This window comes from Silene latifolia, unplaced genomic scaffold (assembly GCF_048544455.1).
Source record: "Silene latifolia isolate original U9 population unplaced genomic scaffold, ASM4854445v1 scaffold_79, whole genome shotgun sequence".
NCBI classification, from domain to species: Eukaryota; Viridiplantae; Streptophyta; class Magnoliopsida; order Caryophyllales; family Caryophyllaceae; genus Silene; species Silene latifolia.
In genome coordinates, this window is record NW_027413701.1 from 1,795,936 (window position 1) to 1,818,764 (window position 22,829).

At 43.8% G+C, this 22,829-nt stretch overlaps 2 protein-coding genes and 1 non-coding gene across 3 annotated transcripts; 1 reads left to right on the forward strand and 2 right to left on the reverse strand.

Moving 5' to 3' along the window:
• Nucleotides 1-7,866: 7,866 nt before the first annotated feature.
• Nucleotides 7,867-7,973, reverse strand: LOC141640460 (small nucleolar RNA R71). The gene has a single exon (XR_012542992.1). It is a non-coding gene; the product is annotated as a small nucleolar RNA R71 (small nucleolar RNA).
• A 4,499-nt stretch (nt 7,974-12,472) lies between these two features.
• On the reverse strand, nt 12,473-13,675 carry LOC141640419 (uncharacterized). Its single transcript, XM_074449223.1, has one exon. It carries the CDS (start codon nt 13,673-13,675, stop codon nt 12,473-12,475), a length of 1,203 nt encoding a protein of 400 aa, XP_074305324.1.
• An 11-nt stretch (nt 13,676-13,686) lies between these two features.
• LOC141640420 (uncharacterized) lies at nt 13,687-14,349 on the forward strand. Its single transcript, XM_074449224.1, has one exon. The coding sequence runs from the start codon at nt 13,687-13,689 to the stop codon at nt 14,347-14,349; it is 663 nt and encodes a 220-aa protein (XP_074305325.1).
• The last annotated feature ends 8,480 nt before the right edge of the window (nt 14,350-22,829 follow it).

The window sequence follows — 22,829 nt, forward strand, 5'->3', positions numbered from 1 at the left end:
CGACCCTATTGACCAAGAAAGACCTTAGGGAAGAATAGGTGAGATACTATAATTGGAATAGGTACCATATAAGAGTGGTTACTCGACCTAGCAGAGGCTACTCGATCGAGGATTATCTATACTCGACCGAGTAGAGCCTACTCGGCCGAGTATGCCAGTACTCAACCGATTATGGCTGCTGTTGATGCGTTAATATAAAAATGCAAGTCGCGAGACTCATTTCATTTATCATTTTGTCGACAGTTCCTGTTTCTCAAACCCTAACCTACCACTCTCTCCTATCACCCCTACCTCCATACACTCTCATGTTTATAGCCTACACCTCAACCAATGGAAGATCGGGATTTGCTTAGGAAGGATGCGCGTTGATACCGCCGTTTCAGTACCAAAAATAAATACCTAAGTACAACTAACAGAAGTCAGCGGTAAGTAGGGTCGATCTCCACAGGGAGGCGGTCACTATCTACTTGTCAACTCGGTCTGTCTAAGGTCACAATCGGGGGTTTTGAGTTGTTTGACTAAACTAAACAAGATTAAAGGTAAGAAAAATAAGGATAAGAGGAATTAGCAATAAAGGAAGAAAACTAGGATTGTCGGGTCACCAACGAACATCAGTTAATTGCAGTTAAGGTCACATATCAGTCGATGTGTCGGTCTAAGGGGCAACGAATATCTCCTTCCAGTCTCAATTCGCCCTAAAATACTATTAGCTGAGCTTTCGCCCTCACTAAGGCATCCTATTGTTCACTGCAGGTCTCACCCCTTCAACCTTCTGGTCTAGGTCAAGGTTTACCAAGGTTAAAAGGCTAAATGCATCGATTCAAATAGCTAGATACAGTTAAATGCGGTGATTAACAACATAGACTTAACAACAACGAACGATCTATAAACCTAATTAGCAATTAACAACGATTCATCGACTCCTCTAAATCCTAGCAGGGGAATTAGCTAGACATGAATAAGAAAAGAGCAAAAGATAAGAAAGAAACAAACATTGCAAATTAAATAAAGTGAGTAAAGGGGAGAGAGAGAGGGAGAGAGAGAGAGAGAGAGAGAGAGAGAGAGAGAGAGAGAGAGAGAGAGAGAGAGAGAGAGAGAGAGAGAGTTACAGATTAAGATCCGGCAACAATAGAGAAAAGAGGTATTTAACAGTGAAAGGAGAGAAGGAAATGTATCATAAGTGGTAGAAGCGTCGTCCCAGTAGTCTCTAGGATGATTATGACCTAATCCCGACTTCTTTTATTTAGGGAAGCGGGATTTTACAAACTTAAACCTAATCACGGGATAAAAATCCAGAGTATAATAGCCAAATACTCGATCGAGGACTTATATATCACTGGATCGAGCAAACCCAAGCTAAAACCTCTCGATCGAGTACTTTAGGTACTCGATCGATCACTTATCAAAAAGGCACCATTCGATCGAGTAGAAAAAGGAGTCGATCGAACACAATTGTACTCGATCGAGTACTTTCCAGCGCACAATTCCTACTTCGCGCACTGAACTTCAAACGACTACCATTTCTTCGTTACTTGGGCAAACAGGGCTTTCCGGTGGCGTTAGCTAAGAGGACAGGCTTTCACCTGCAATTGGAATCACCTGGAAATCAGTTGTAGAACTCGAGATATGACTCTTCAAATTAGGATCTAGCAATTTGAAGTTCTTCCTTTGCTCGCCTAGCTATCTTACTTCTTTGCGCATCACAATTAGTAGTTTCCAAGCTCCGACTCTACTCATCTACTAAATGCATGCATATGGACATGTTTTAGGCTTGATTATGCTCCTTTCCGGTTCATACCTGTAAATAATACAAAAGAAACCAAATTAGACAATTCGGGGGACATTTGTAGCTAAACACTACACAAAATGCGTGCAAATAAAGTACAAAATACCTATATAAAATGCACGCATCACGCGTGGTGCTCATCGCCCGTGTCACCGCCGGTTCGCGTTATTAGGATGTATGTCGGAGTCTTGCTTGGCTATATGTGGACGCTTTTCATGACTGGCAATGAGGTAGGGTTTCCCTACTCAATTACTGTTAATTGATTTAAGATTGTGATTGTATTGTAATTGTTGTTATCTGCTGATCATCGGAGTATGGGTGCTGTGGTGATAGTGGTGATGTGGTTGTGTTGTGACGGTTGTGGTGTTGTGACAGCTGCGATGCTGTGGTGTTGTGACAGCTGCGATGTTGTGGTGTTGTGATGGTTGTGTTGATTGTGGTGGAGTCACTTGCGGGAGTGGATTCACACCCTAGTTCGCCCTCCGTGGAACCCGTCACGGGAGGGGATGTTCACATTAAGGGACAGGGATATCGCTCGTTGATGAGCGGGGTTAGGTGGGGATTGGCTGCGGTCCCCCACTAGCGGCGAGGATTATCTGTTGCGATGGGTAATCTCGCAGGGCTACACACCTCGGTGTGTAGTCGGTTACGATGTGTGATTTCGGAGATCGGAGATGGTGGATGATCAACTAGTTGTTTGTCTTGTTGTCTTACTAATTATACAGTACTGACCCCGTGTTATGTTTTCAAAACTGTGGTGATCCATTCGGGTATGGTGAGCAGTTGGTTTAGCAGGTACAGAGGGTCTGTTGCTGCTGGCCATGGAGGGAGTCGAGTTATCACGCTTCTGGTCTAGATATGTAGAGATATGAGTAATAGTGTAGTCTTTATCAGCCTTGTGATGGGTTATGTATATGGTTGTAAAGAGTACTTATATATAAATTATAATGTTCTTTTATTGTCTATTTGATCTACTACCTCGGGTAACTGAGATGGTATCACCTTCATATTCTGGAATGGTCCTTGGTAAGGCATTCCGGTATATGGGGGTGTTACAGTGATCCATTCGGAGATGGTGAGCAGTTTTTGAACAGGTATGAGAAGATACGCTTGGTTTAGCTGGGATGAGTCACCACGATGCAGTCTTAGAGTCTTCCACTGTTTTGAGTTAGTCGTTTAATACTTTTTGGATTTGAGAACTTGTATTGTACTTTTACCAGTTATGGCCTTTGGACATGTATTCACTTTAAACTATATTTCTAGTTAAATATGTTTCTTCATTGTCATTTGATTATCATTGTCTTGGGGAACCGAGATGGTGACGTTCTCATACCTTAAGTGGTCCTGGTAAGGCACTTGGAGTATGGGGGTGTCATAAAGTGGTATCAGAGCGACGATCCTGAAACCTGTAACCAATGAACCTAATGAACATAGGGAGTCAAACTAAAATAAACCCGGGGTAGAAGTTGTAGGTGCTAATGCAAAGACTTGGGAGACGTCCTAAAGTCGTGAACTCGCCCTACAATTTTAAACCGGTCACATGGGGTATGTGTCGGGCTCGTTATGTGTTATTCTTGTGCTTTGCATATCTATATAGTAGTATGTGGTGTGAATCGGTGGATGTATGCATGTGGAGGATGGGAGATATAAATTGAAGGCTGATAATGACATGAATCGTATGTGGATTGATTGAAAACATGATGTTTAGTTTATAATGTGGCATGTTAGATTTATGAAAAGTGTTTTGTTGATATATATAAATTGATGCGTAATTACATATGTTGTTGTTGTCGTTTTCCTAAGAGTATAGAAAGTTGGGAGTGTGAGTTTAACATGCGGGTAGTGTATACGAGTCTGCATGACTCAATCGAGTGGGGGGGACTCGATCGAGTAGGTGAGAGGCTCAATCGAGTGGGTTTGACTCGATTGAGTAGGTAGTTTTACGTTTTCTGGGCAGAAGCAAGTTTTTGGGCGCTATATCGAGTAGGTGGTGGCACTCGATCGAGTAGGGTCGGCTCGATCGAGTGGGTAGTCAGCTCGATCGAGTATGTTTTTGGGAGCTTTCTGGTCAGGTTCTAGAGTCGAGGCACTCGATCGAGTAGAGGGGGTAACTCGATCGAGTAACCTCAACTCGATTGAGTGGGTTAAGGGGCTCGATCGAGTAGGTTCTATACAGGTCGTATGCGTGTTTGAGGTGTGGGATGTGTGTGTTTATGTTTACCTTTCTCTTTTATAGTTACAAGATGCCGCCAAATAAGAACGCTTGGTATGCTAGAGCAGAGAGTATGACCATTAATGATATAGTAAAGATGTTAGAGCACCAGGATGCTCTCACCGAGGCCTTGAAAAGAGTGGGAAAGGACAGAGATGTTGATCCCTCCAAGATCAGCATTCATATAGCGAGGTTCACTCCTAAGGAGTACAAGGGGACGGGGGCGCCAATATTGTTGGATAATTGGCACAAACAAATGGAGAATATGCTCAACCTGGTTCATTGCCCATATGAGCTTCGAGTGGAACAGGCTGCGTTCTACTTGAGGGAGGCAGCTGGTGAGTGGTGAGACAAGATAAAAGTGAGTGCTTTGGATATATATCTGAAACATGGGTTACAGGCGATACCTTGGGATGAGTTCAAGAAAGCTATGAGGTGTGAGTTTGTGCCTGAACATGTGCGTAGTAAGTTGAGGGAGGAGTTTGATGATTTTAAGATGACCTCTGAGATGACCGTTGCTGAGTACTACCATAAGTTTAACGAGAAGTCTAGGTATGCTGAGGACATGTGGCTGAGCTAAGAGAACTTGGCATTGAGGTTTGAGAAGGGGTTGACCCCCAAGATTATGGAGAAGTTACCGGTGGGAGCTCTTACTGATGTGAAGGAGGTTTATGAGCGTGTTGGGAGGGCTGAGAGGTTAGTTGAGATGACCAAGGAGAGAGGCTCTAAGAAGAGGAAAGCTGAGAGTGAGGGAGGTGGTCAGTCCAGTTACAAGAAGGGTGGCCATAACCAAGCAAGGGCATATTCATCGGGATCGAGGTTTCGTGTTGGGCCTTCCTATGGGCGTGGTCATGAGAGTGGTAGTAGCAGTTGGGGTATGACCTGTTTTAACTGTGGCGGTGTGGGCTACAAGAGGCATGAGTGCACCAGTGCTGTGAGTGGGGGTTTCCAGAGACCGTCACAGGGGAGTTTCTCTTAGGGTCCTTCGCAGAGCTATGCTAGTAACAGGCCGGCTGGGTCGTGGAACAACAGGGGTGGTCAGAGTAACAACAACGGTGGGGCTAACCGCAATGGCGGTAATTCATACTAGAGACCGGCGACGAACAACAATGATATAGGACCATTTTGCACTCTTTTTCCCTCTATTTTCATGCATATTCGACCCCATTTAAGGCGGTTTTGTACCCCCTTTACTCTCGATTGTAGTCCCGATTCCCTTCACTATGACACTTTGGCCCCCTTGCAGAAATTGAGGCGGGAACGGGCGAAATGAAGCTAGAAAGACGGGATTTCCAAGCTATGCATGAAAGATGAAGGAAATTGTGCTGAGGAGTACCCTCAGCCGGTAGGCCGGCAGCCGGCCAGCCGGCTGGGAGTACATTTACAAGGAAAATGAAGGAAGAAGTGTGGAGAAGCATCCCCAGCCGGTGGCCCGGCGGCGGTCGGCATTTACTGGGAAGTCACATTCTTGAAGAAACAAAGGAATTGGAAGAAAGTTACAGAATCTCCCATCAAAGGTCAAACGGCCGCCAAGCCTACCGGGAGTTCCTCCAAGGCAAAAAGTCAATCTTCAAAGTCAAAGTGCCCCGGCCCGGTCGGTGGCCGGCGGCCGGTTGACCGGCCGTGCACACTGATGACTTCAAAACTTGTTCAAAACTTCCAGAGATCTCCCAAGTTAAAGCACCGCGGCCGGTTGGCTGACCTACGGGGAGCGCACACACGTGTTTCAAAGCCCATTTCAATTTCTGTCCTAATCCTTGTAGAACCTATAAATACACCCTCTTAAACCCTTTTGTACACACAACCCTAGATCCAGAATTTTTACCCTTTCAAGCTTTAAACTTTCTTAATCTCTTGGTTAATCTTTCCTTAATTAAAGTAGTTCTTCAGTCAATTAGTGATTGAATTTGGGTTTGTAAGAAGATTGAAGGATTTCCTTCTTTATTATTTCTATCCAAATTCCTCTTTCACTATTTTGTTGGTATTAATTCTCTCCCTATTTTCATTTGTTTACATTTTGTTCTTCTTTTATGTTTGTTTGATTGCTTATGTTAAGATTGTTGGTGTTGTTTGTTTGTTGTGTTTAATTTCATCATTGTTCATCTTTTCATTGTTGATCTTTCCTTTGTTTCTCTTTCTTTTGTTCATCCTTGGGTAGTTGTCCTCAAAGACTTAATCTTTGAGTTGATTTGGTTAAAGATTGTGTCTTTAGGCTTAATCACTCTCATTATTAGATTAAATCATCTTACCTTACACCCATTGTTAGATTGTTGCATGTTTAGTAGTGAATTTCATCTTCCCACCATGTTTATCACCAAAGTTTCCATCTTTATTGTTTATTTTGCAATTAGGACCATGACTAGTGAGTAGTCTTCCACTAGGGCTCGGTTTGACCCAACATGAGTAATTTCATTAGTTGAATTTCATAAAGGCTAATTATTTGGGGAAATTGGTGAGGGTAGTTTAGAGGATTGACTTGGTTTATGGGCCGATTTTTGGGTAGTGTCGATTTATGACCCTTGTTCACCAACGAGAGTTGGTTAGGTTGTGATTTGGATACCCATGATTTGACCCTATTGTTGACCTTGGTTGAGACCGAAAGGGAGAACCGGGGTAGAACACCTCTAATCTAGCGTTTGAAATCGACCCTCGAGAGAGGGAGTGGGATGACCCGGGAATTGACGGGGCTTAATGACCTTAGCAAATATTGGACTACCTTGGGAATAATGCATGTTTTTGGGGTAGTCGGGTATTGAGTTAGGGATTCCGACCTACGAACCCGAGAGGGGGGTTGGTGGGTAGCACTAGTGTCCTATTTCGAACCCGAGAGGGGGGTCTTAGGCGAATTAGAGTCGTCACCTCCTCACCTAACTACCCTTGTGATTAGCCTAGAGATTTGATTGTGTGGAATTACGAATTGTTTGGGGAGAACCGAGTCTTAGGCTTTTAAATTATTTGATTTCCATCTATTTATTTTGTCTAGCTCTTTCTCTTATTTCTTTAATTGATTTGATTTACCTTGTTGTTAGTAGTCCTAGTACCTTCATCCCTTATTGTTGACTTAGCTAAACGATAGGATTAGAACAATTAGTAATCTTTTCAACTCCTTGTGGGATCGACCCTTAATAGTGTACAACGATAAAATCGTGCACTTGCGAGGTATAGCTTGATACCATCAAGTTTTTGGCGCCGTTGCCGGGGAGTTCGGCTAGATATTAATTGTTTTCATTCTTGTTTAGACTAAGTCTTTTGTTACTAATCCCTCTCTTGAGTGTGTAGGACTTTTTGCATGAGAAGGAGAACTCGAAGAGGTCATCCAATACGTCCGATTGACCACGAGATCGAAGCAACCGCAAGAAGACTAAATTCACTTCGTAGAAGAGGGCTTATAGAAACACCGATTCCTCAAGAAAATCCAGTAATTGAGGACCTTCAAGAAGAACAACGGGTCTTTGAAGCTTTCGAAAATCCTTTTGCAACACCGGAAACGGAAGTAACAATGGCCGCGGTTCCTATGAGAGATAACTTGGCTCCGAAAAAGGTGGTGAATCCGAGTATTGTGAAGCCACCTATTCAAGCCAACAATTTTGATGTGAAAGCCACCTTGCTACAACTTGTCCAAGGGAATCAATTCGGAGGAGGAGCCACCGAAAACCCCAACGAGCATCTCAACGAGTTCTTGGATAGTTGTGACATGTTCAAGGCCAATGGAGTCACGGAAGACGCCGTACGCCTTAGGCTTTTCCCTTACTCTTTGAGGGGAAGTGCCAAGGAGTGGCTTAAAAGTTGTGAACCCGACTCTCTTCGGACTTGGGATGATGTCTCTAAGGCTTTTCTCAACAAGTACTTCCCACCCCAACGAACCGCAAGAATCAAGAGTGAGCTCCAAGGGTTCACCCAACAAGAAGATGAGACCCTTTATGAAGCATGGGAGAGGTACAAGGGCCTCCAAAGGCTATGTCCTCACCACGGCATTGGAGATGATGAGCTCATCAACAATTTCTATGAAGGGTTAAACAATGATATGAAGATGAACCTTGATTCCGGCTCGGGGAAGGGAGCTTTGGATAAGATAGACCACAAGACGGCGAAAGAGCTTATTGAAGAAATGGCTTCTCGTACCTTTCATTGGAACAATGATAGGCACAAGAGGAAAGGGAAGTCAACGGTCGAATCGGCCAACAATGTGGAAGTGAAAGAGATGATAGAAGAGCTTAAGCAACAAGTTGCCTTGATGAGCTCAAGCAAAACATCTAGCAATTCTTCTATGAGGAACCAAGTCTATAGTTGTGAGCTTTGTGGAGACCAAGGACACCCACCCAATGAGTGTCCTTTGGTGGTTGGAGATGGAAGTGGTATGGAGCAAGTGAACGGGATATGGGAGTCTAGTCCGGCCAAGCAAGCATTCAACAACAACCAATATCACCCCGGATTGAGAGCCCACCCAAACTTCTCCTATGGCTCTCAAAATGTACAAAACCCAACCTTCCAACAAAAGTCACAACAACCAAACTTCCAAACTCAAAAACAAAACACTACATTCAACCAAGGTCCACCGGGGTTCCAAGGGAGAACCTTCCAACCAAGACAACAACAATTTCAACCACTCAACCCACCAACCAACCCACCTTTCCAACAAACCACCCAACCTTTCCAACAAACCACCCAACCTTTCCAACAAAACACCCAACCAAAGTCAAGCTTGGAACTCATGATGGAACAATTGATGACTTCCCAAAACCAACTTGTCAATACTCAAACACAATTCATCAACCATTCCACTCAAAAACATGACGAGACAACCTCATCCATCAACCAACTTAGGACCCAAATGCAAGCTTCTCAACGGATGACGGACAACCAAATCTCCCAATTGGCTACCCAAATGAGCCAACTACAAGCCTCCCAAGGTAAATTCCCGGGTAAAACCGAGGAAAATCCGAAAACCATGAATGCTATTCACTTGAGGAGTGGTAGAGATTTGGAAGACCGGGAATTTGTCAAGAAAAGGAAGAGTAGTAGACCGGGCAATGTCATTGAACCTCAAATGGTGGTTGAACCTCCTAAGGTAATTGAAGAAAAGGAGGGAAAAGATGAGCTTGTGGAAATTGTTGTGGAAACTCCAAAAGTGATTGATGAACCGACAAGGGTGGTTGAAGAGCCTCAACAACAAGTGGTAAGAACTTATGTACCACCGGTTCCCTTTCCACAAAGGTTGGCAAGAGCCAAACTTGAACAAAAGTATGGGAAGTTCATGGACATGATGAAGGGTATCAACATTACCATGCCTTTCATTGATGCCGTAAAGGAGATTCCAAGCTATGGCAAGTTCTTGAAGGAGCTTATCTCAAACAAAAACTCTTTGAGCCCAACAACCACGGTGAGCTTATCCAAAGAGTGTAGTGCAATTCTCATGAATGAAGCTCCTCAAAAGCTTGAAGACCCGGGGAGTTTTTCCATACCTTGCAGGATTGGGACCGTGCACATTGAAAGGGCTTTGTGTGATTTGGGGGCAAGCATTAGTCTTATGCCCCTCAAAATTTTCAAGAAGTTGAAGGGTTATGAGCTTTCACCAACAAGGGTTTCTCTCCAACTTGCGGATAGGTCGGTAAGATACCCTATTGGTCTTGTGGAGGATGTCCCACTCAAGGTGGGGAAACTTGCATTTCCATGTGATTTCTATGTTATGGACATCCCCGAAGACTCAAATATTCCCATCATATTGGGGCGCCCATGCCTTGCTACGGGGGGTGCCATGATTGATGTGAAGAATGGGAAGCTTTCTTTGCAAGTGGGTGAAGATAAGGTTGAATTCTCCTTGAACAAGGCTATGAAAGAGCCTTCGGAAGAAAAGTCTTGTTATATGATTGATGTGGTAGAAGAATGGGTTGATATGAAGAAATTTGATGAAGACAAGGGTTTGCAAGGGTTCCTTGAGGGCAAGGTAAAGGATTGCAAGGAGCACCGGGAGTACGCTTTAGCTATGGAAGCAACAATTGAAGAAGACCCGGAAAAAGAATTTGAAAGTTTGAGAAGAGATGATAAGAAAGAGGAGAGATCCACGCCTCCTCAAGTGGAGTTGAAACCTCTTCCTTCTACTCTTAAACATGCTTTCCTTGGCCCTAATGATAATTACCCTATTATTGTCAATAGTGCACTCAATGACACCGAACTTCAAAAATTACTTGATGTTGTGAAAAAATACAAGGATGTCATTGGGTACTCAATTGATGATATCAAGGGGATTAGCCCTTCTTTTTGCACCCATCGCATTCATTTGGAGGATGAGAGTGCATCTTCCATTGAGCCTCAACGCCGCCTTAACCCCGCTATGAAAGAAGTGGTTAGGAAGGAGGTGTTGAAGCTCTATGATGCAAGCATAATATACCCTATCTCCGATAGTGCGTGGGTGAGCCCGGTGCATGTTGTGCCGAAGAAGGGCGGGGTCACGGTAGTCACCAATGATAAGAATGAACTAATTCCAACAAGAGTCACAACCGGGTGGAGAATGTGCATAGACTATAGGCGCCTAAACAAGGCAACTAGGAAAGACCATTTCCCCCTCCCTTTCCTTAACCAAATGTTGGAAAGACTTGCCCAACATTCTCATTTTTGCTACCTTGACGGGTTTTCGGGATTTTTCCAAATCCCGATTCACCCTAATGACCAAGAAAAGACCACATTCACGTGCCCATTCGGCACCTTTGCTTATAGGCGCATGCCCTTTGAGCTTTGCAATGCGCCGGCCACATTTCAAAGATGCATGCTAGCTATATTTTCCGAATATGTTGAGAATATCATGGAGGTGTTTATGGACGACTTCTCGGTCGTAGGCACCTCATTTGATGGATGTCTAGCTAATTTGGGTAAGGTCTTGAAAAGATGTCAAGAGAGTGGTCTAGTCTTGAATTGGGAGAAATGTCACTTCATGGTGACATCCGGAGTTGTTTTGGGTCATGTAGTGTCAAGTAAGGGCTTGGAAGTCGATCAAGCCAAGATTGAAGTGATCAAAACACTACCCCCTCCCACTAATGTAAAAGGAATTCGGAGTTTTCTTGGGCATGCCGGTTTTTACCGGAGATTCATTAAGGATTTTTCTTTGATTGCCCGACCTTTAACTTTGTTGCTTGGAAAAGATGTGCCGTTTGAATTTACTAATGAGTGTTTGGATGCATTCAATAGGTTGAAGGAAGCTCTCATCACCGCTCCAATCATGCAACCTCCCACTTGGGGAGAACCTTTCGAATTGATGTGCGATGCTAGTGATGTGGCGGTGGGAGCGGTGCTAGGACAAAAGAAGAATGGTAAACTCCATGCCATATATTATGCAAGCAAGACTTTGGATGATGCTCAATCACATTACACTACCACCGAAAAGGAGCTTTTGGCGGTCATATATGCCATGAACAAGTTTCGTTCTTATTTGGTGGGCTCTAAGGTAATTGTGCACACCGATCACACGGCGTTGAGACACTTGCTAATCAAGAAGGAGTCAAAGCCCCGCTTGATTCGGTGGATACTATTATTGCAAGAGTTCGATATCGAGATTAGAGACAAGAAAGGTGTAGAAAATGTGGTAGCCGATCATCTTTCTCGGCTACTACATGTCAAGGATAAGGATGGATTGCCGATTGATGACACATTACCGGATGATCAACTATTCGCACTAGCTTTGATGGATACCCCGTGGTACGCGGACTATGTAAATTATTTGGTATCCGGGGTCATCCTACACGGTTATGATTCCCATAAGAGAAAGAAATTCTTCCATGACCTTAAGCAATATTTTTGGGAAGAACCGTGTCTCTACAAAGCTTGTGCCGACGGGATAATTAGAAGATGCATCCCCAATGAAGAAGTTCAACCCATAATCTCTCATTGCCACGACATGCCAAGTGGAGGGCATGGTAGTTCACGAAAAACCGCCGCGAGGGTGCTCCAATGTGGATTCTTTTGGCCTTCCCTATTTCACGATGTGGCCACCTACGTCAAGAAGTGTGACAAGTGTCAAAGAAGTGGTAACATTTCAAAGAGGCATGAAATGCCAATGAACTACATACTTGAAGTGGAGGTATTCGACGTATGGGGCATTGACTATCAAGGCCCTTTTCCCTCATCAAATGGGAATGAGTATATCCTTGTTGCGGTGGACTACGTGAGCAAATGGGTTGAAGCAATTCCAACAAAGACTTGTGACGCAAAATCCGTGACCAAGCTCATGGAGACAATCATATTCCCCCGGTTTGGAGTCCCACGGATTGTGATTAGTGACCGTGGAACTCATTTCCGGGAGAGGACTCTTGATGCTTTACTCAAGAAGCATGGGGTGCAACATATTTTTTTTTTTTTTTTTTTGGTGAAATGTTAATTTCATTAATGAATCATATAGCAATTACAGCCGTTTGTTCACCAACTTACAGAAGACTCCAACCGAATACTTGCTCACATCACTTCTCAGTTAGCTAACTCATACATCATTTAAATCTAATACACCACTCATTATCTAATCTATGAGGGACAGTACAAATCTTCAGATTAGCTCGTGCCTTAACCTGTTGCTGCACCATTCTGAAAAGCATTCTTGGGTGCCAGACCAGCTGCTCCACGCGACATTTATTCCTCATATTCCAAATCTGATACACCAGAGCTACTACCACCATCTGAATCAGTTTTGTTTTCATCAGCGACCTATGCTTCAGTCTGCAGCACCACTTTATGCAATCCCTGACTGGTATGTCACTTTCCAACCAGTCATTTATCAAAGTCAAGCACATCTGACTATACCTGCATTCAAAAAATAAGTGCTCTACAGTCTCCACCTCCTCACCACACAGCTCACAACCACCATCATTGATTACTCCAAACCTCACCAATCTATCCTTTGTAAGTAACCTGCCCAGAACTAACAACCAGGCAATGAAAGAATGTTTAGGCCAATTCATCCTATTCCAAATGACAGGGTACCATTCCACCTTCGCATGCTCTCCTACCAACCATCTATAACCTGCATCAGGCCTATAAGCATTTCCATCAGGAGCCCAGATGCCTGCCTCATATCCTGGCTTCAACTTTTCCTTCACTTTACATATTTGCCTCCAAGTCCAGCTGGTATTCATATTAGGAATATACTCAAACCAGTCCTGTTGCTTCATATATACATGATGCACCCAACGAATCCATAAATGATCCTCTTTGCATGCTAACCACCATGTATATTTGCCTATCAAAGCAGTATTCCAAGCCATACAATTAATAACCCCTAACCCACCTTGCTTTTGGTCCTGACAAACTTTATCCCAAGCCACAGCAGGTGCTTTATGGTACTGATCAACACCCTCCCATAAATAATTCCTACAAATGCTCTCTATCCTCCTTATAATACCCTTAGGTATAACAAAAATCCTTGCCCAGTAAGAATGTAACTGTGACAGGACTGACTGTACTAAGACAAGTCTTCCAGCATAGCTAAGCTTCCTAGCCCCCCATCCTCTGATTCTGTCCACCATCTTTTCCACCAGCTTTGAGCAATCCCCAATAGAAATTCGCTTGTATGAGATAGGTATCCCAAGATACCTAAACGGGAAATTGCCCACCCTAAATCCAGACATCTGCACAATAACCTGTAACTCTTCCCCTTTGATTCCATTACAATATATTTCTGACTTATCCTTATTCATCTCAAGCCCTGATGCAACTGAATGGGGTGCAACATAGGCGGAGCCTTGTCTATCACCCACAAGCTAACGGCCAAGCCGAAATCTCTAATCGTGAAATCAAGATGATCCTCGAAAAGACCGTGAGCCGGTCAAGGAAAGATTGGTCTACCAAGCTCAACGATGCATTGTGGGCTTACCGGACCGCCTTTAAAACACCAATAGGAACTTCACCGTTCCGGTTGGTGTACGGTAAGCCTTGTCATTTACCGGTTGAGTTGGAGCACAAGGCACATTGGGCCATCCGTCTACTTAACTTTGACTTAAAGAGCGCCGGGGAGAAGCGGCTACTTGACCTCAATGAGCTTGAAGAATTCCGACTAGAGGCTTATGAAAGCTCTAGGTTGTACAAGGAAAAGACCAAGCGGTTCCATGACAAAGCTATTATAAGGAGGGAATTCAAGGAGGGGGACTTCGTTCTCCTCTTTAACTCAAGGTACAAGCTCTTTTCGGGAAAATTAAAGTCAAAATGGTCGGGGCCTTTCACCGTGGTCCGAGCTTTTCCCTATGGGTCGGTTGAAGTTTCCGATGGAGACCAAACATTCAAGGTAAATGGACAACGGCTAAAGCACTACATTGCCGGAACCCCTATTATCAAGAATGTGAGCTCAATTGCCACTTTTATTCCAAGTTATTGATTGTCATTCATAACTTCGTCGAGCCTACGACATAAAACAAGGGCGCTTCATGGGAGGCAACCCATGCATCTTTGTATATATCTTGCATTTAGGAAGAATTTGAGGAATTTTGGATGAATACTACTTGTCAATTTGATTGTTGTCGGTCATGATTGTTGAAGATTTGGGGTTTTTGTTTGATGAACAAGCGTTTGACCATTTATTGGCCTTTATCCGACGTCCCGAGTCGGGTTTGAAAGTCGAAAACGCGGAAATCTAGGCCAATAAATGATGGGAACTGGAATAAGGGTAAATTGGAGAAAGTATGAAGGAGTGTATTCCCAGCCGGGTGACCGGCGGCCGGTCTCCTGACCGGCTGGGAAGTTTCTGTAAATTCATACAAATTTTGGAGAATCTTTAAGGAAGAGTACTCCCAGCCGGCAGGCCGGCAGCCGGTCCACCGGCTGGGAGTGCGTATATGTGAGGAAATGTATCGAATTGGTTTGAAGGGGAGTCCCAGCCGGCAGGCCGGCAGCCGGCCCACCGGCTGGGGATGCTTATGTGCGTAAATTGGGCAATGGGTGACCTCCCAGCCGGGTGACCGGCGGCCGGTCTTCTGACCGGCTGGGAGTCTTCTGATTCCTTTTCGAAATTTTTGAAAATTACACGAACTCCCAGCCGGGTGACCGGCGGCCGGTCTCCTGACCGGCTGGGAGCACACTGATCGTGTTTTTAGAACAAAAGTCACCCAAATTCCCTCATTTTTTCGACTCCTTCTTCTCTCATCCCTCACTCTTAACCCTAACCTCCCTCCCTCATACCCACCATCAACCATTTCCATCACCCCCTACCACAACCTCAACCCCCAACAACCCCAACAACCACCTCACCCTCCTTCCTAACCTTTCACCCACCATCAAAATCTCACAAAATGGCCCCAAAGAAAAGAGTGAGGAGAGGGGACTTGGCACTAGAGCAGGCGGAGGCGGTAGCGGCGGCGGCGACCGACATGAGCTCCGATCCCGACTTCCCGGATCTCCAATTCACCTCCATAACAATGAAAGGTAAATTCGTTCTATTCAAACGGCGCCCCATTACCCCTACCCGATTTATTGATAGGCAATCTATGCGGGAACTAGGATTAGATCAAGTTACTCTTGACTTATTTGATGGGGTGGGAATGAAAATGATGTATGGAATTCATGAGCGGACCTATGTCCGTCTTACTTGGGAGTTTTTGAGCTTCCTCCGTCTTGACAAACATCGCCAAACCCAAAAGGTAGCCTTTTTGCACTTTAGATTGATGAACAAGGACTACTCCTTGACCCTTCCGACCTTCGCATCCCATTTTGGGCTTGACACTAGCCCTCCTCACAAGGCACCCGAGACATTTGACCATGGGGCCTTATGGAAGGCTGTTACGGGTTTAGATGATGTTAAGGGGGTCAAGAGAGCCGCCAACACTGTCCACAATGCGGCTATCCGGGTTTGGCATAGGTACATGGGTTGGACCATCTTTGGCCGAGAGGAAAATCATAATTTCAGAACGGAGGAATTGGAAATTCTCGGCTCTTACCTTCGTTCCAACCCAACTACTTTCAAAATTGACATTGCCCACCATTTGGCCCTTACTTTACAACGGCTTAGCAATTCTCCGGCCTCTAATACGGCCGTTGTCGTGGGTGGACTCATCACCCATTTGTTGAAGAGGCTCAATCGGAGGGTCAACTTGGGTGGCTTGCGTTCTATGATTGGTGATACAATGTTGTTCAAAAATTATATCCACCACAACCTCGGTTGGTTGAAGACCAACCCGAATGATGGCCTAGACTATTGGCAAATTCGGGTTGATGGAGTTGATCGAAATTCTATCCCTCTTCCCAACCCCGACAAAATGAAAGTAGTGCCTAACCAAGAATATTACTTGCTTGAGATTGAAAATCTTGAAGATCCCTCCATCCCCCAGCAAATTAACCCTAACCTTCGGTATGCTCGTGGCCGACCCATCATTCCCGCAAGGTCCACCTTGCGGTATGCCACACCGACTACTCCTTTTGTCCCCGGCCCCTTGTAACAAGGAGAGGGGTCCTCCAGTCAACAACAACAACAATCGCCCCCTCTCCATGCCGACCTCATTTCCTTCATGGCGGAGATGAAGATTAATATGACAAACGCCGCACATGAGCGGCATGGGCTTCAACAAAGACTTGACCGGATTTACTATGACCATTCTCTTGGTCAATTCCCGGTCTATGATGATTGTATGAGGAACCAATACAAACACCCCTCCGGCCTTCACCCCTCCTACTATTTATTCCCGGATGGTGGACATCCGGAAGATGGGACCTTCAAGTACGGGGATATTAACCTGCGGCCCGACTATTTTAGTGCCCCGGTCTTTCCCACCCCGCCTACCACCCAAGGGGAGGGACATGACGCGAGATGGTTCGGGGGTGCCCCTTCAATCTTCCAAGAGGGCGGGTCTAGTGGTGCCGGAGGGCACCCGGAGATGTTTGTTGGTATGAGCCAAGCCATGGAGGATTTTAGCTCGGATGTCCACTTGAACACGGACGATTTCATCCGTGACTCCGAGTTCGGGGCAGTTCAAGGTGATGGTGATGGTGATGGTAATGATGATGATGGAGAAGGTGAGGGTGATGATGACTTTGAGTAGAGCCTAGTAATGAGGGCTCCACTTCTTCTCCCCTTTTCAATCCAAATGACAAGTACGATCCCTCCCTTTTATCCAAATTTCTCATTCATGTTTAAATTTTTCGCATGCATTTAGTTGATAAAGCATTTAGTTGCATCATATAGGATTGCATTAGATTTCAATTTTGTAATATATCGTCACATTTAGAAATTGCATTCACTTAGCATAATTTGTATTGTCACTTCAATTTAGCATATAGAATAGAGCATGCATTGCATTTTCAAAATAAAAACCAACTAAAAATTGAAAAATGACAAAAACACCAAAAACATGTTATTTTCTTTCACTAATTATGCCCTCCCATGTCTATAAATAAGTGTGGGGAGGGCCTAAAAAAAAAACAACAAAAACATGTCTTTTAATTTGTACTCCCTCCACACATTTATTTCCATTTGGAAGTAATGTAAATAAATAAGTGTGGGGAGGGAGTTTTCATATCAAAAAACCAAAAATATGTCCTTTTAATTTTTTCAAAACCAAAAATCACAAAAATATGTTATTTTCCCTTTGAAAAATCAAAAATCAAAAAATATGTTCATTTATTTCCCTTCTCTCCCTATGCTTTTGTCCATTGAGGACAATGTACATCTCAAGTGTGGGGAGGGAAATATCCACTCTTGTGCATATTTGTTTATATTTGTAAATGTTTATAAATTAGAGAAAATGCCTAAAAATCGAAAAATTTCGGAAAAATTCAAAAAATTGCATTGTATATATATGTTTTGTCTAACCTTTTGGCTTGGCACATTGACCACTTGAGGCAAAAAGGAGCTAGAAGACCGCTTGGTATAATCCTTCCTATCTATTGCTCCTTTTACTATTCTTTCTTTTTGGTATCTTTGATATTTTGAAGGAGGATGGGAATTTTGTTGCTTTGGGTGTCTCCTTGGGAGACCGTTTGGAATTTTGGTGTTGATGTGCTGCTAGGTTTAGCCAATTTGTTGCACGTTTCATTTCATGTTTGTTTGAATTTCCGCATGCATTTGTTCACATGTAAATACTTGTTGCATTTCTTTCTTTTGCATTGAGTTTGTAAATAAGCTTTTAAGGAAGAACATGGTCAAAGGAAGGGAACCAAGTACCCCCATGATGAACTAATGTGCCCAATCGTGCCTTTCCCCTCCTCGTGACTCGCACCCGTGGCCTCTTAGTTAGCCGAGGAAGGAGGGCTTGACCAAAGAGTTTAGACCAACCTTGTGAGACCTAGGGCCGTAGACTAGACCTTTGGCTCGACTTAGCTACTCAAGGGTAAGGATAGAGCCTCCTAGGGTGGGTACATTCATACCCCGCCCTCATCTAGGTTTGAGAGTAGGCCTCCTCGCGAGGCGTGTCACATCACTACGCATAAGTGTGTCGCATCGTCCTTAGACCATGAAATTGCATTACATTTTTGTGCACATAATATGAAGCAAAAAAATCAGTTTGTATGAACCTCACAATAGCCAAATAGCCATGTTTTCTCCCTTGCATTGATTTCCTTTTTGATTCACCCCTCTGAGCCTTAGCCTATTCCTTTTGGCATACCCACTAAAAGAGCTACATCCCAAAAACACCCCTCCTTAATCAAGAATGGGTCATGATTTGTAGAAGTGTCTAGGTGGTGGAGTCGGAATTTGGTGATGGACGAAGTACATGTCCATTGGGTCGAAAATTTTGTCTACATTTGGTGTTGTATATAAAATAAGAGGTAAATTGTAATGAAAAAGCAAAATAGAAAAGAGAAAATGTCGTGAAAAAATGAAAAATAGTAAGTCATGTTGTATATATGTTATAAAGAAAAGAAAAAAGGCAAAGCAACACCCCAACTCATCATTTAATGGGGTAGAAAAAGCCGTTGCTAAATAAAAAGGGGCAAATTGATGTTTTTCCAAAGATGAGTCGGGTTTACACATTTTTTGCATGGCTTGGGAAACCGAGTCGTTGTTACGGTGTAGACGTTACCATTTGTTGAAATAAAAGGAGTTTTATCAAATTTTTCCTACTTGAGTTGGGTTCATGCAATTTTTGCATAGTTTTGGTCATCATTGCTATGTTAGGGCATAGACGTGTCTCATGTGTTGCAATAAGAAATGGGATGTGATGTGTCGACGATTCTTGATTTGAGCCCCACATGTCCAAATGGTGCTTGCACCAATCCCGTTTCGGCCTTCTCCTTAGCCCCGTTGAAACCCTTGCTTCATGTTTTGTGCATTTTTCCCATTGTTTGCATTTCATTGGACATAGGACGGTTTTACACATTAGATTGCGGGCACGTTTTCGCTAGTCGAGTTAGTTGAGTGATTTTGGATTGCTTTTTGTCACAAAAATCACCTTGTTCTTTAATTGAGTGACGAGCGAAAACCGTGAGGATGTCGTTGCCTTGGTCCCCTTAGTCATGGGTCCTTTGGTCGAATCTTGTGTCGGCCTTGTAATTCTCGGCGGACTTGCCCTTTCTTCCCTTTCCCCGCTCTTGAATTTGTTTCTTGAGCATTGATCACACAAGGGTTGCTTTTGTCACATTTAGGGGGTTGGCACCTCAATTGGCACTTCTGAGACGGTACTCCCGACCGAGAACATGTTTTGTTATTTGAAAAATCCGACCACTTAGATGAGGAAAGTGGATCATTTTGTTAGATGCATTCTATTTGTTGATTACGTGCTTTCATGATGAATGTGTCAAAAGTTTTGTAGCAAGACCCAACTTGCCTTGCAATAGGGCACCCTCCCCTCATGGGTGTCAAATTGTGAGTTGAAGGGGCGTTGAGTGCGCTAATACTCGATCGGCTTAAGTAATAGTTTAGTTGAGTGATGCTTATATTGTGCATCCACTCTCCATATCTATCATAATAATGCTTTGTGCAATTGGTTGAGGACTTACTCGGGGACGAGTAAGGTTCAAGTGTGGGGAGGTTTGATATAGGACCATTTTGCACTCTTTTTCCCTCTATTTTCATGCATATTCGACCCCATTTAAGGCGGTTTTGTACCCCCTTTACTCTCGATTGTAGTCCCGATTCCCTTCACTATGACACTTTGGCCCCCTTGCAGAAATTGAGGCGGGCAGGCGAAATGAAGCTAGAAAGACGGGATTTCCAAGCTATGCATGAAAGATGAAGGAAATTGTGCTGAGGAGTACTCTCAGCCGGTAGGCCGGCAGCCGGCCAGCCGGCTGGGAGTACATTTACAAGGAAAATGAAGGAAGAAGTGTGGAGAAGCATCCCCGGTAGGTGGCTTGGCGGTCAGTCGGCCATTACTGGGAAGTCACATTTTGAAGAAACAAAGGAATTGGAAGAAAGTTACAGAATCTCCGGTAGGTCAACGGCAGCGGCCGTGAATGGCTAGCCGGCTGGGAGTTCCTCCAAGGCAAAAAGTCAATCTTCAAAGTCAAAGCTGCCCCAGCCGGTCAGTGGCCGGCGGCCGGTTGACCGGCCGTGCACACCTGATGACTTCAAAACTTGTTCAAAACTTCCAGAGATCTCCCACCGGCCCATTAACCGGCGGTTGCCGACCGGGAGCGCACACACGTGTTTCAAAGCCCATTTCAATTTCTGTCCTAATCCTTGTAGAACCTATAAATACACCCTCTTAAACCCTTTTGTACACACAACCCTAGATCCAGAATTTTTACCCTTTCAAGCTTTAAACTTTCTTAATCTCTTGGTTAATCTTTCCTTAATTAAAGTAGTTCTTCAATCAATTAGTGATTGAATTTGGGTTTGTAAGAAGATTGAAGGATTTCCTTCTTTATTATTTCTATCCAAATTCCTCTTTCACTATTTTGTTGGTATTAATTCTCTCCCTATTTTCATTTGTTTACATTTTGTTCTTCTTTTATGTTTGTTTGATTGCTTATGTTAAGATTGTTGGTGTTGTTTGTTTGTTGTTGTTAATTTCATCATTGTTCATCTTTTCATTGTTGATCTTTCCTTTGTTTCTCTTTCTTTTGTTCATCCTTGGGTAGTTGTCCTCAAAGACTTAATCTTTGAGTTGATTTGGTTAAAGATTGTGTCTTTAGGCTTAATCACTCTCATTATTAGATTAAATCATCTTACCTTACACCCATTGTTAGATTGTTGCATGTTTAGTAGTGAATTTCATCTTCCCACCATGTTTATCACCAAAGTTTCCATCTTTATTGTTTATTTTGCAATTAGGACCATGACTAGTGAGTAGTCTTCCACTAGGGCTCGGTTTGACCCAACATGAGTAATTTCATTAGTTGAATTTCATAAAGGCTAATTATTTGGGGAAATTGGTGAGGGTAGTTTAGAGGATTGACTTGGTTTATGGGCCGATTTTTGGGTAGTGTCGATTTATGACCCTTGTCCACCAACGAGAGTTGGTTAGGTTGTGATTTGGATACCCATGATTTGACCCTATTGTTGACCTTGGTTGAGACCGAAAGGGAGAACCGGGGTAGAACACCTCTAATCTAGCGTTTGAAATCGACCCTCGAGAGAGGGAGTGGGATGACCCGGGAATTGACGGGGCTTAATGACCTTAGCAAATATTGGACTACCTTGGGAATAATGCATGTTTTTGGGGTAGTCGGGTATTGAGTTAGGGATTCCGACCTTCGAACCCGAGAGGGGGGTTGGTGGGTAGCACTAGTGTCCTATTTCGAACCCGAGAGGGGGGTCTTAGGCGAATTAGAGTCGTCACCTCCTCACCTAACTACCCTTGTGATTAGCCTAGAGATTTGATTGTGTGGAATTACGAATTGTTTGGGGAGAACCGAGTCTTAGGCTTTTAAATTATTTGATTTCCATCTATTTATTTTGTCTAGCTCTTTCTCTTATTTCTTTAATTGATTTGATTTACCTTGTTGTTAGTAGTCCTAGTACCTTCATCCCTTATTGTTGACTTAGCTAAACGATAGGATTAGAACAATTAGTAATCTTTTCAACTCCTTGTGGGATCGACCCTTAATAGTGTACAACGATAAAATCGTGCACTTGCGAGGTATAGCTTGATACTATCAAACAACAACAACCAGGGGTCGGCTGCTAAGCCGTCTATCTCAGCTAGTACTGTCCAGGGAGGTGGGCAGAAGACCAGTGGCAAGCTGTTTATGATGGAGAAGAAAGCAGCTGAGGATGATGCTCATGTTATCACCGGTACATTTCTTGTTAATGGAGTTTTTACTTTTGTTTTATTTGATTTGGGAGCGTCACAGTCGTTTGTATCATCGAGTCATGCTAAACGGTTGGGTTTGAGTGAGTATGAGTCTATGAGAGAGGAAGTTTTTATACCTTCGGGTGAGTCTATATCTTGTGGGAGGTTGTATAGAGATGTGTCTATGATAGTTGGGCAGGTTGATCTACCAATAGACTTGTTAGAGTTTCCTTTGGAGGATTTTGAGATGATTGTGGGTATGGATTGGTTGGAAAAGTACAAGGCTAAGATAGACTGTCATCAAAAGAGGATTTCATTGAGAGGTCCTAAGGGGATTAGTGTGTCTTATCGAGGGTTTGTTGTCAAACCCAAAGTCAAGTTGATTGCAGCAGTGACCTTGAAGTCCTATCTGAGGAAGGGATGCCCATTGATCTTATGCCATGTGAGAGATCATAGAGTGGAGAGTCCGTCAGTTGAGCAGATACCAGTGGTGGGAGAGTTTTCAGATGTGTTTCCAGAGGACATTCCGGGGTTGCCACCGAAGAGAGAGATAGATTTCAGTGTTGAACTGAAATCGAGAATGGGGCCAATCTCTAAGGCCCCGTACCAAAGGGGTCCTAAGGAGTTGGAGGAGCTAAGGAAGCAGCTGGATGATCTTATTGAGAAGGGATACATTAGACCTAGTGTATCACCG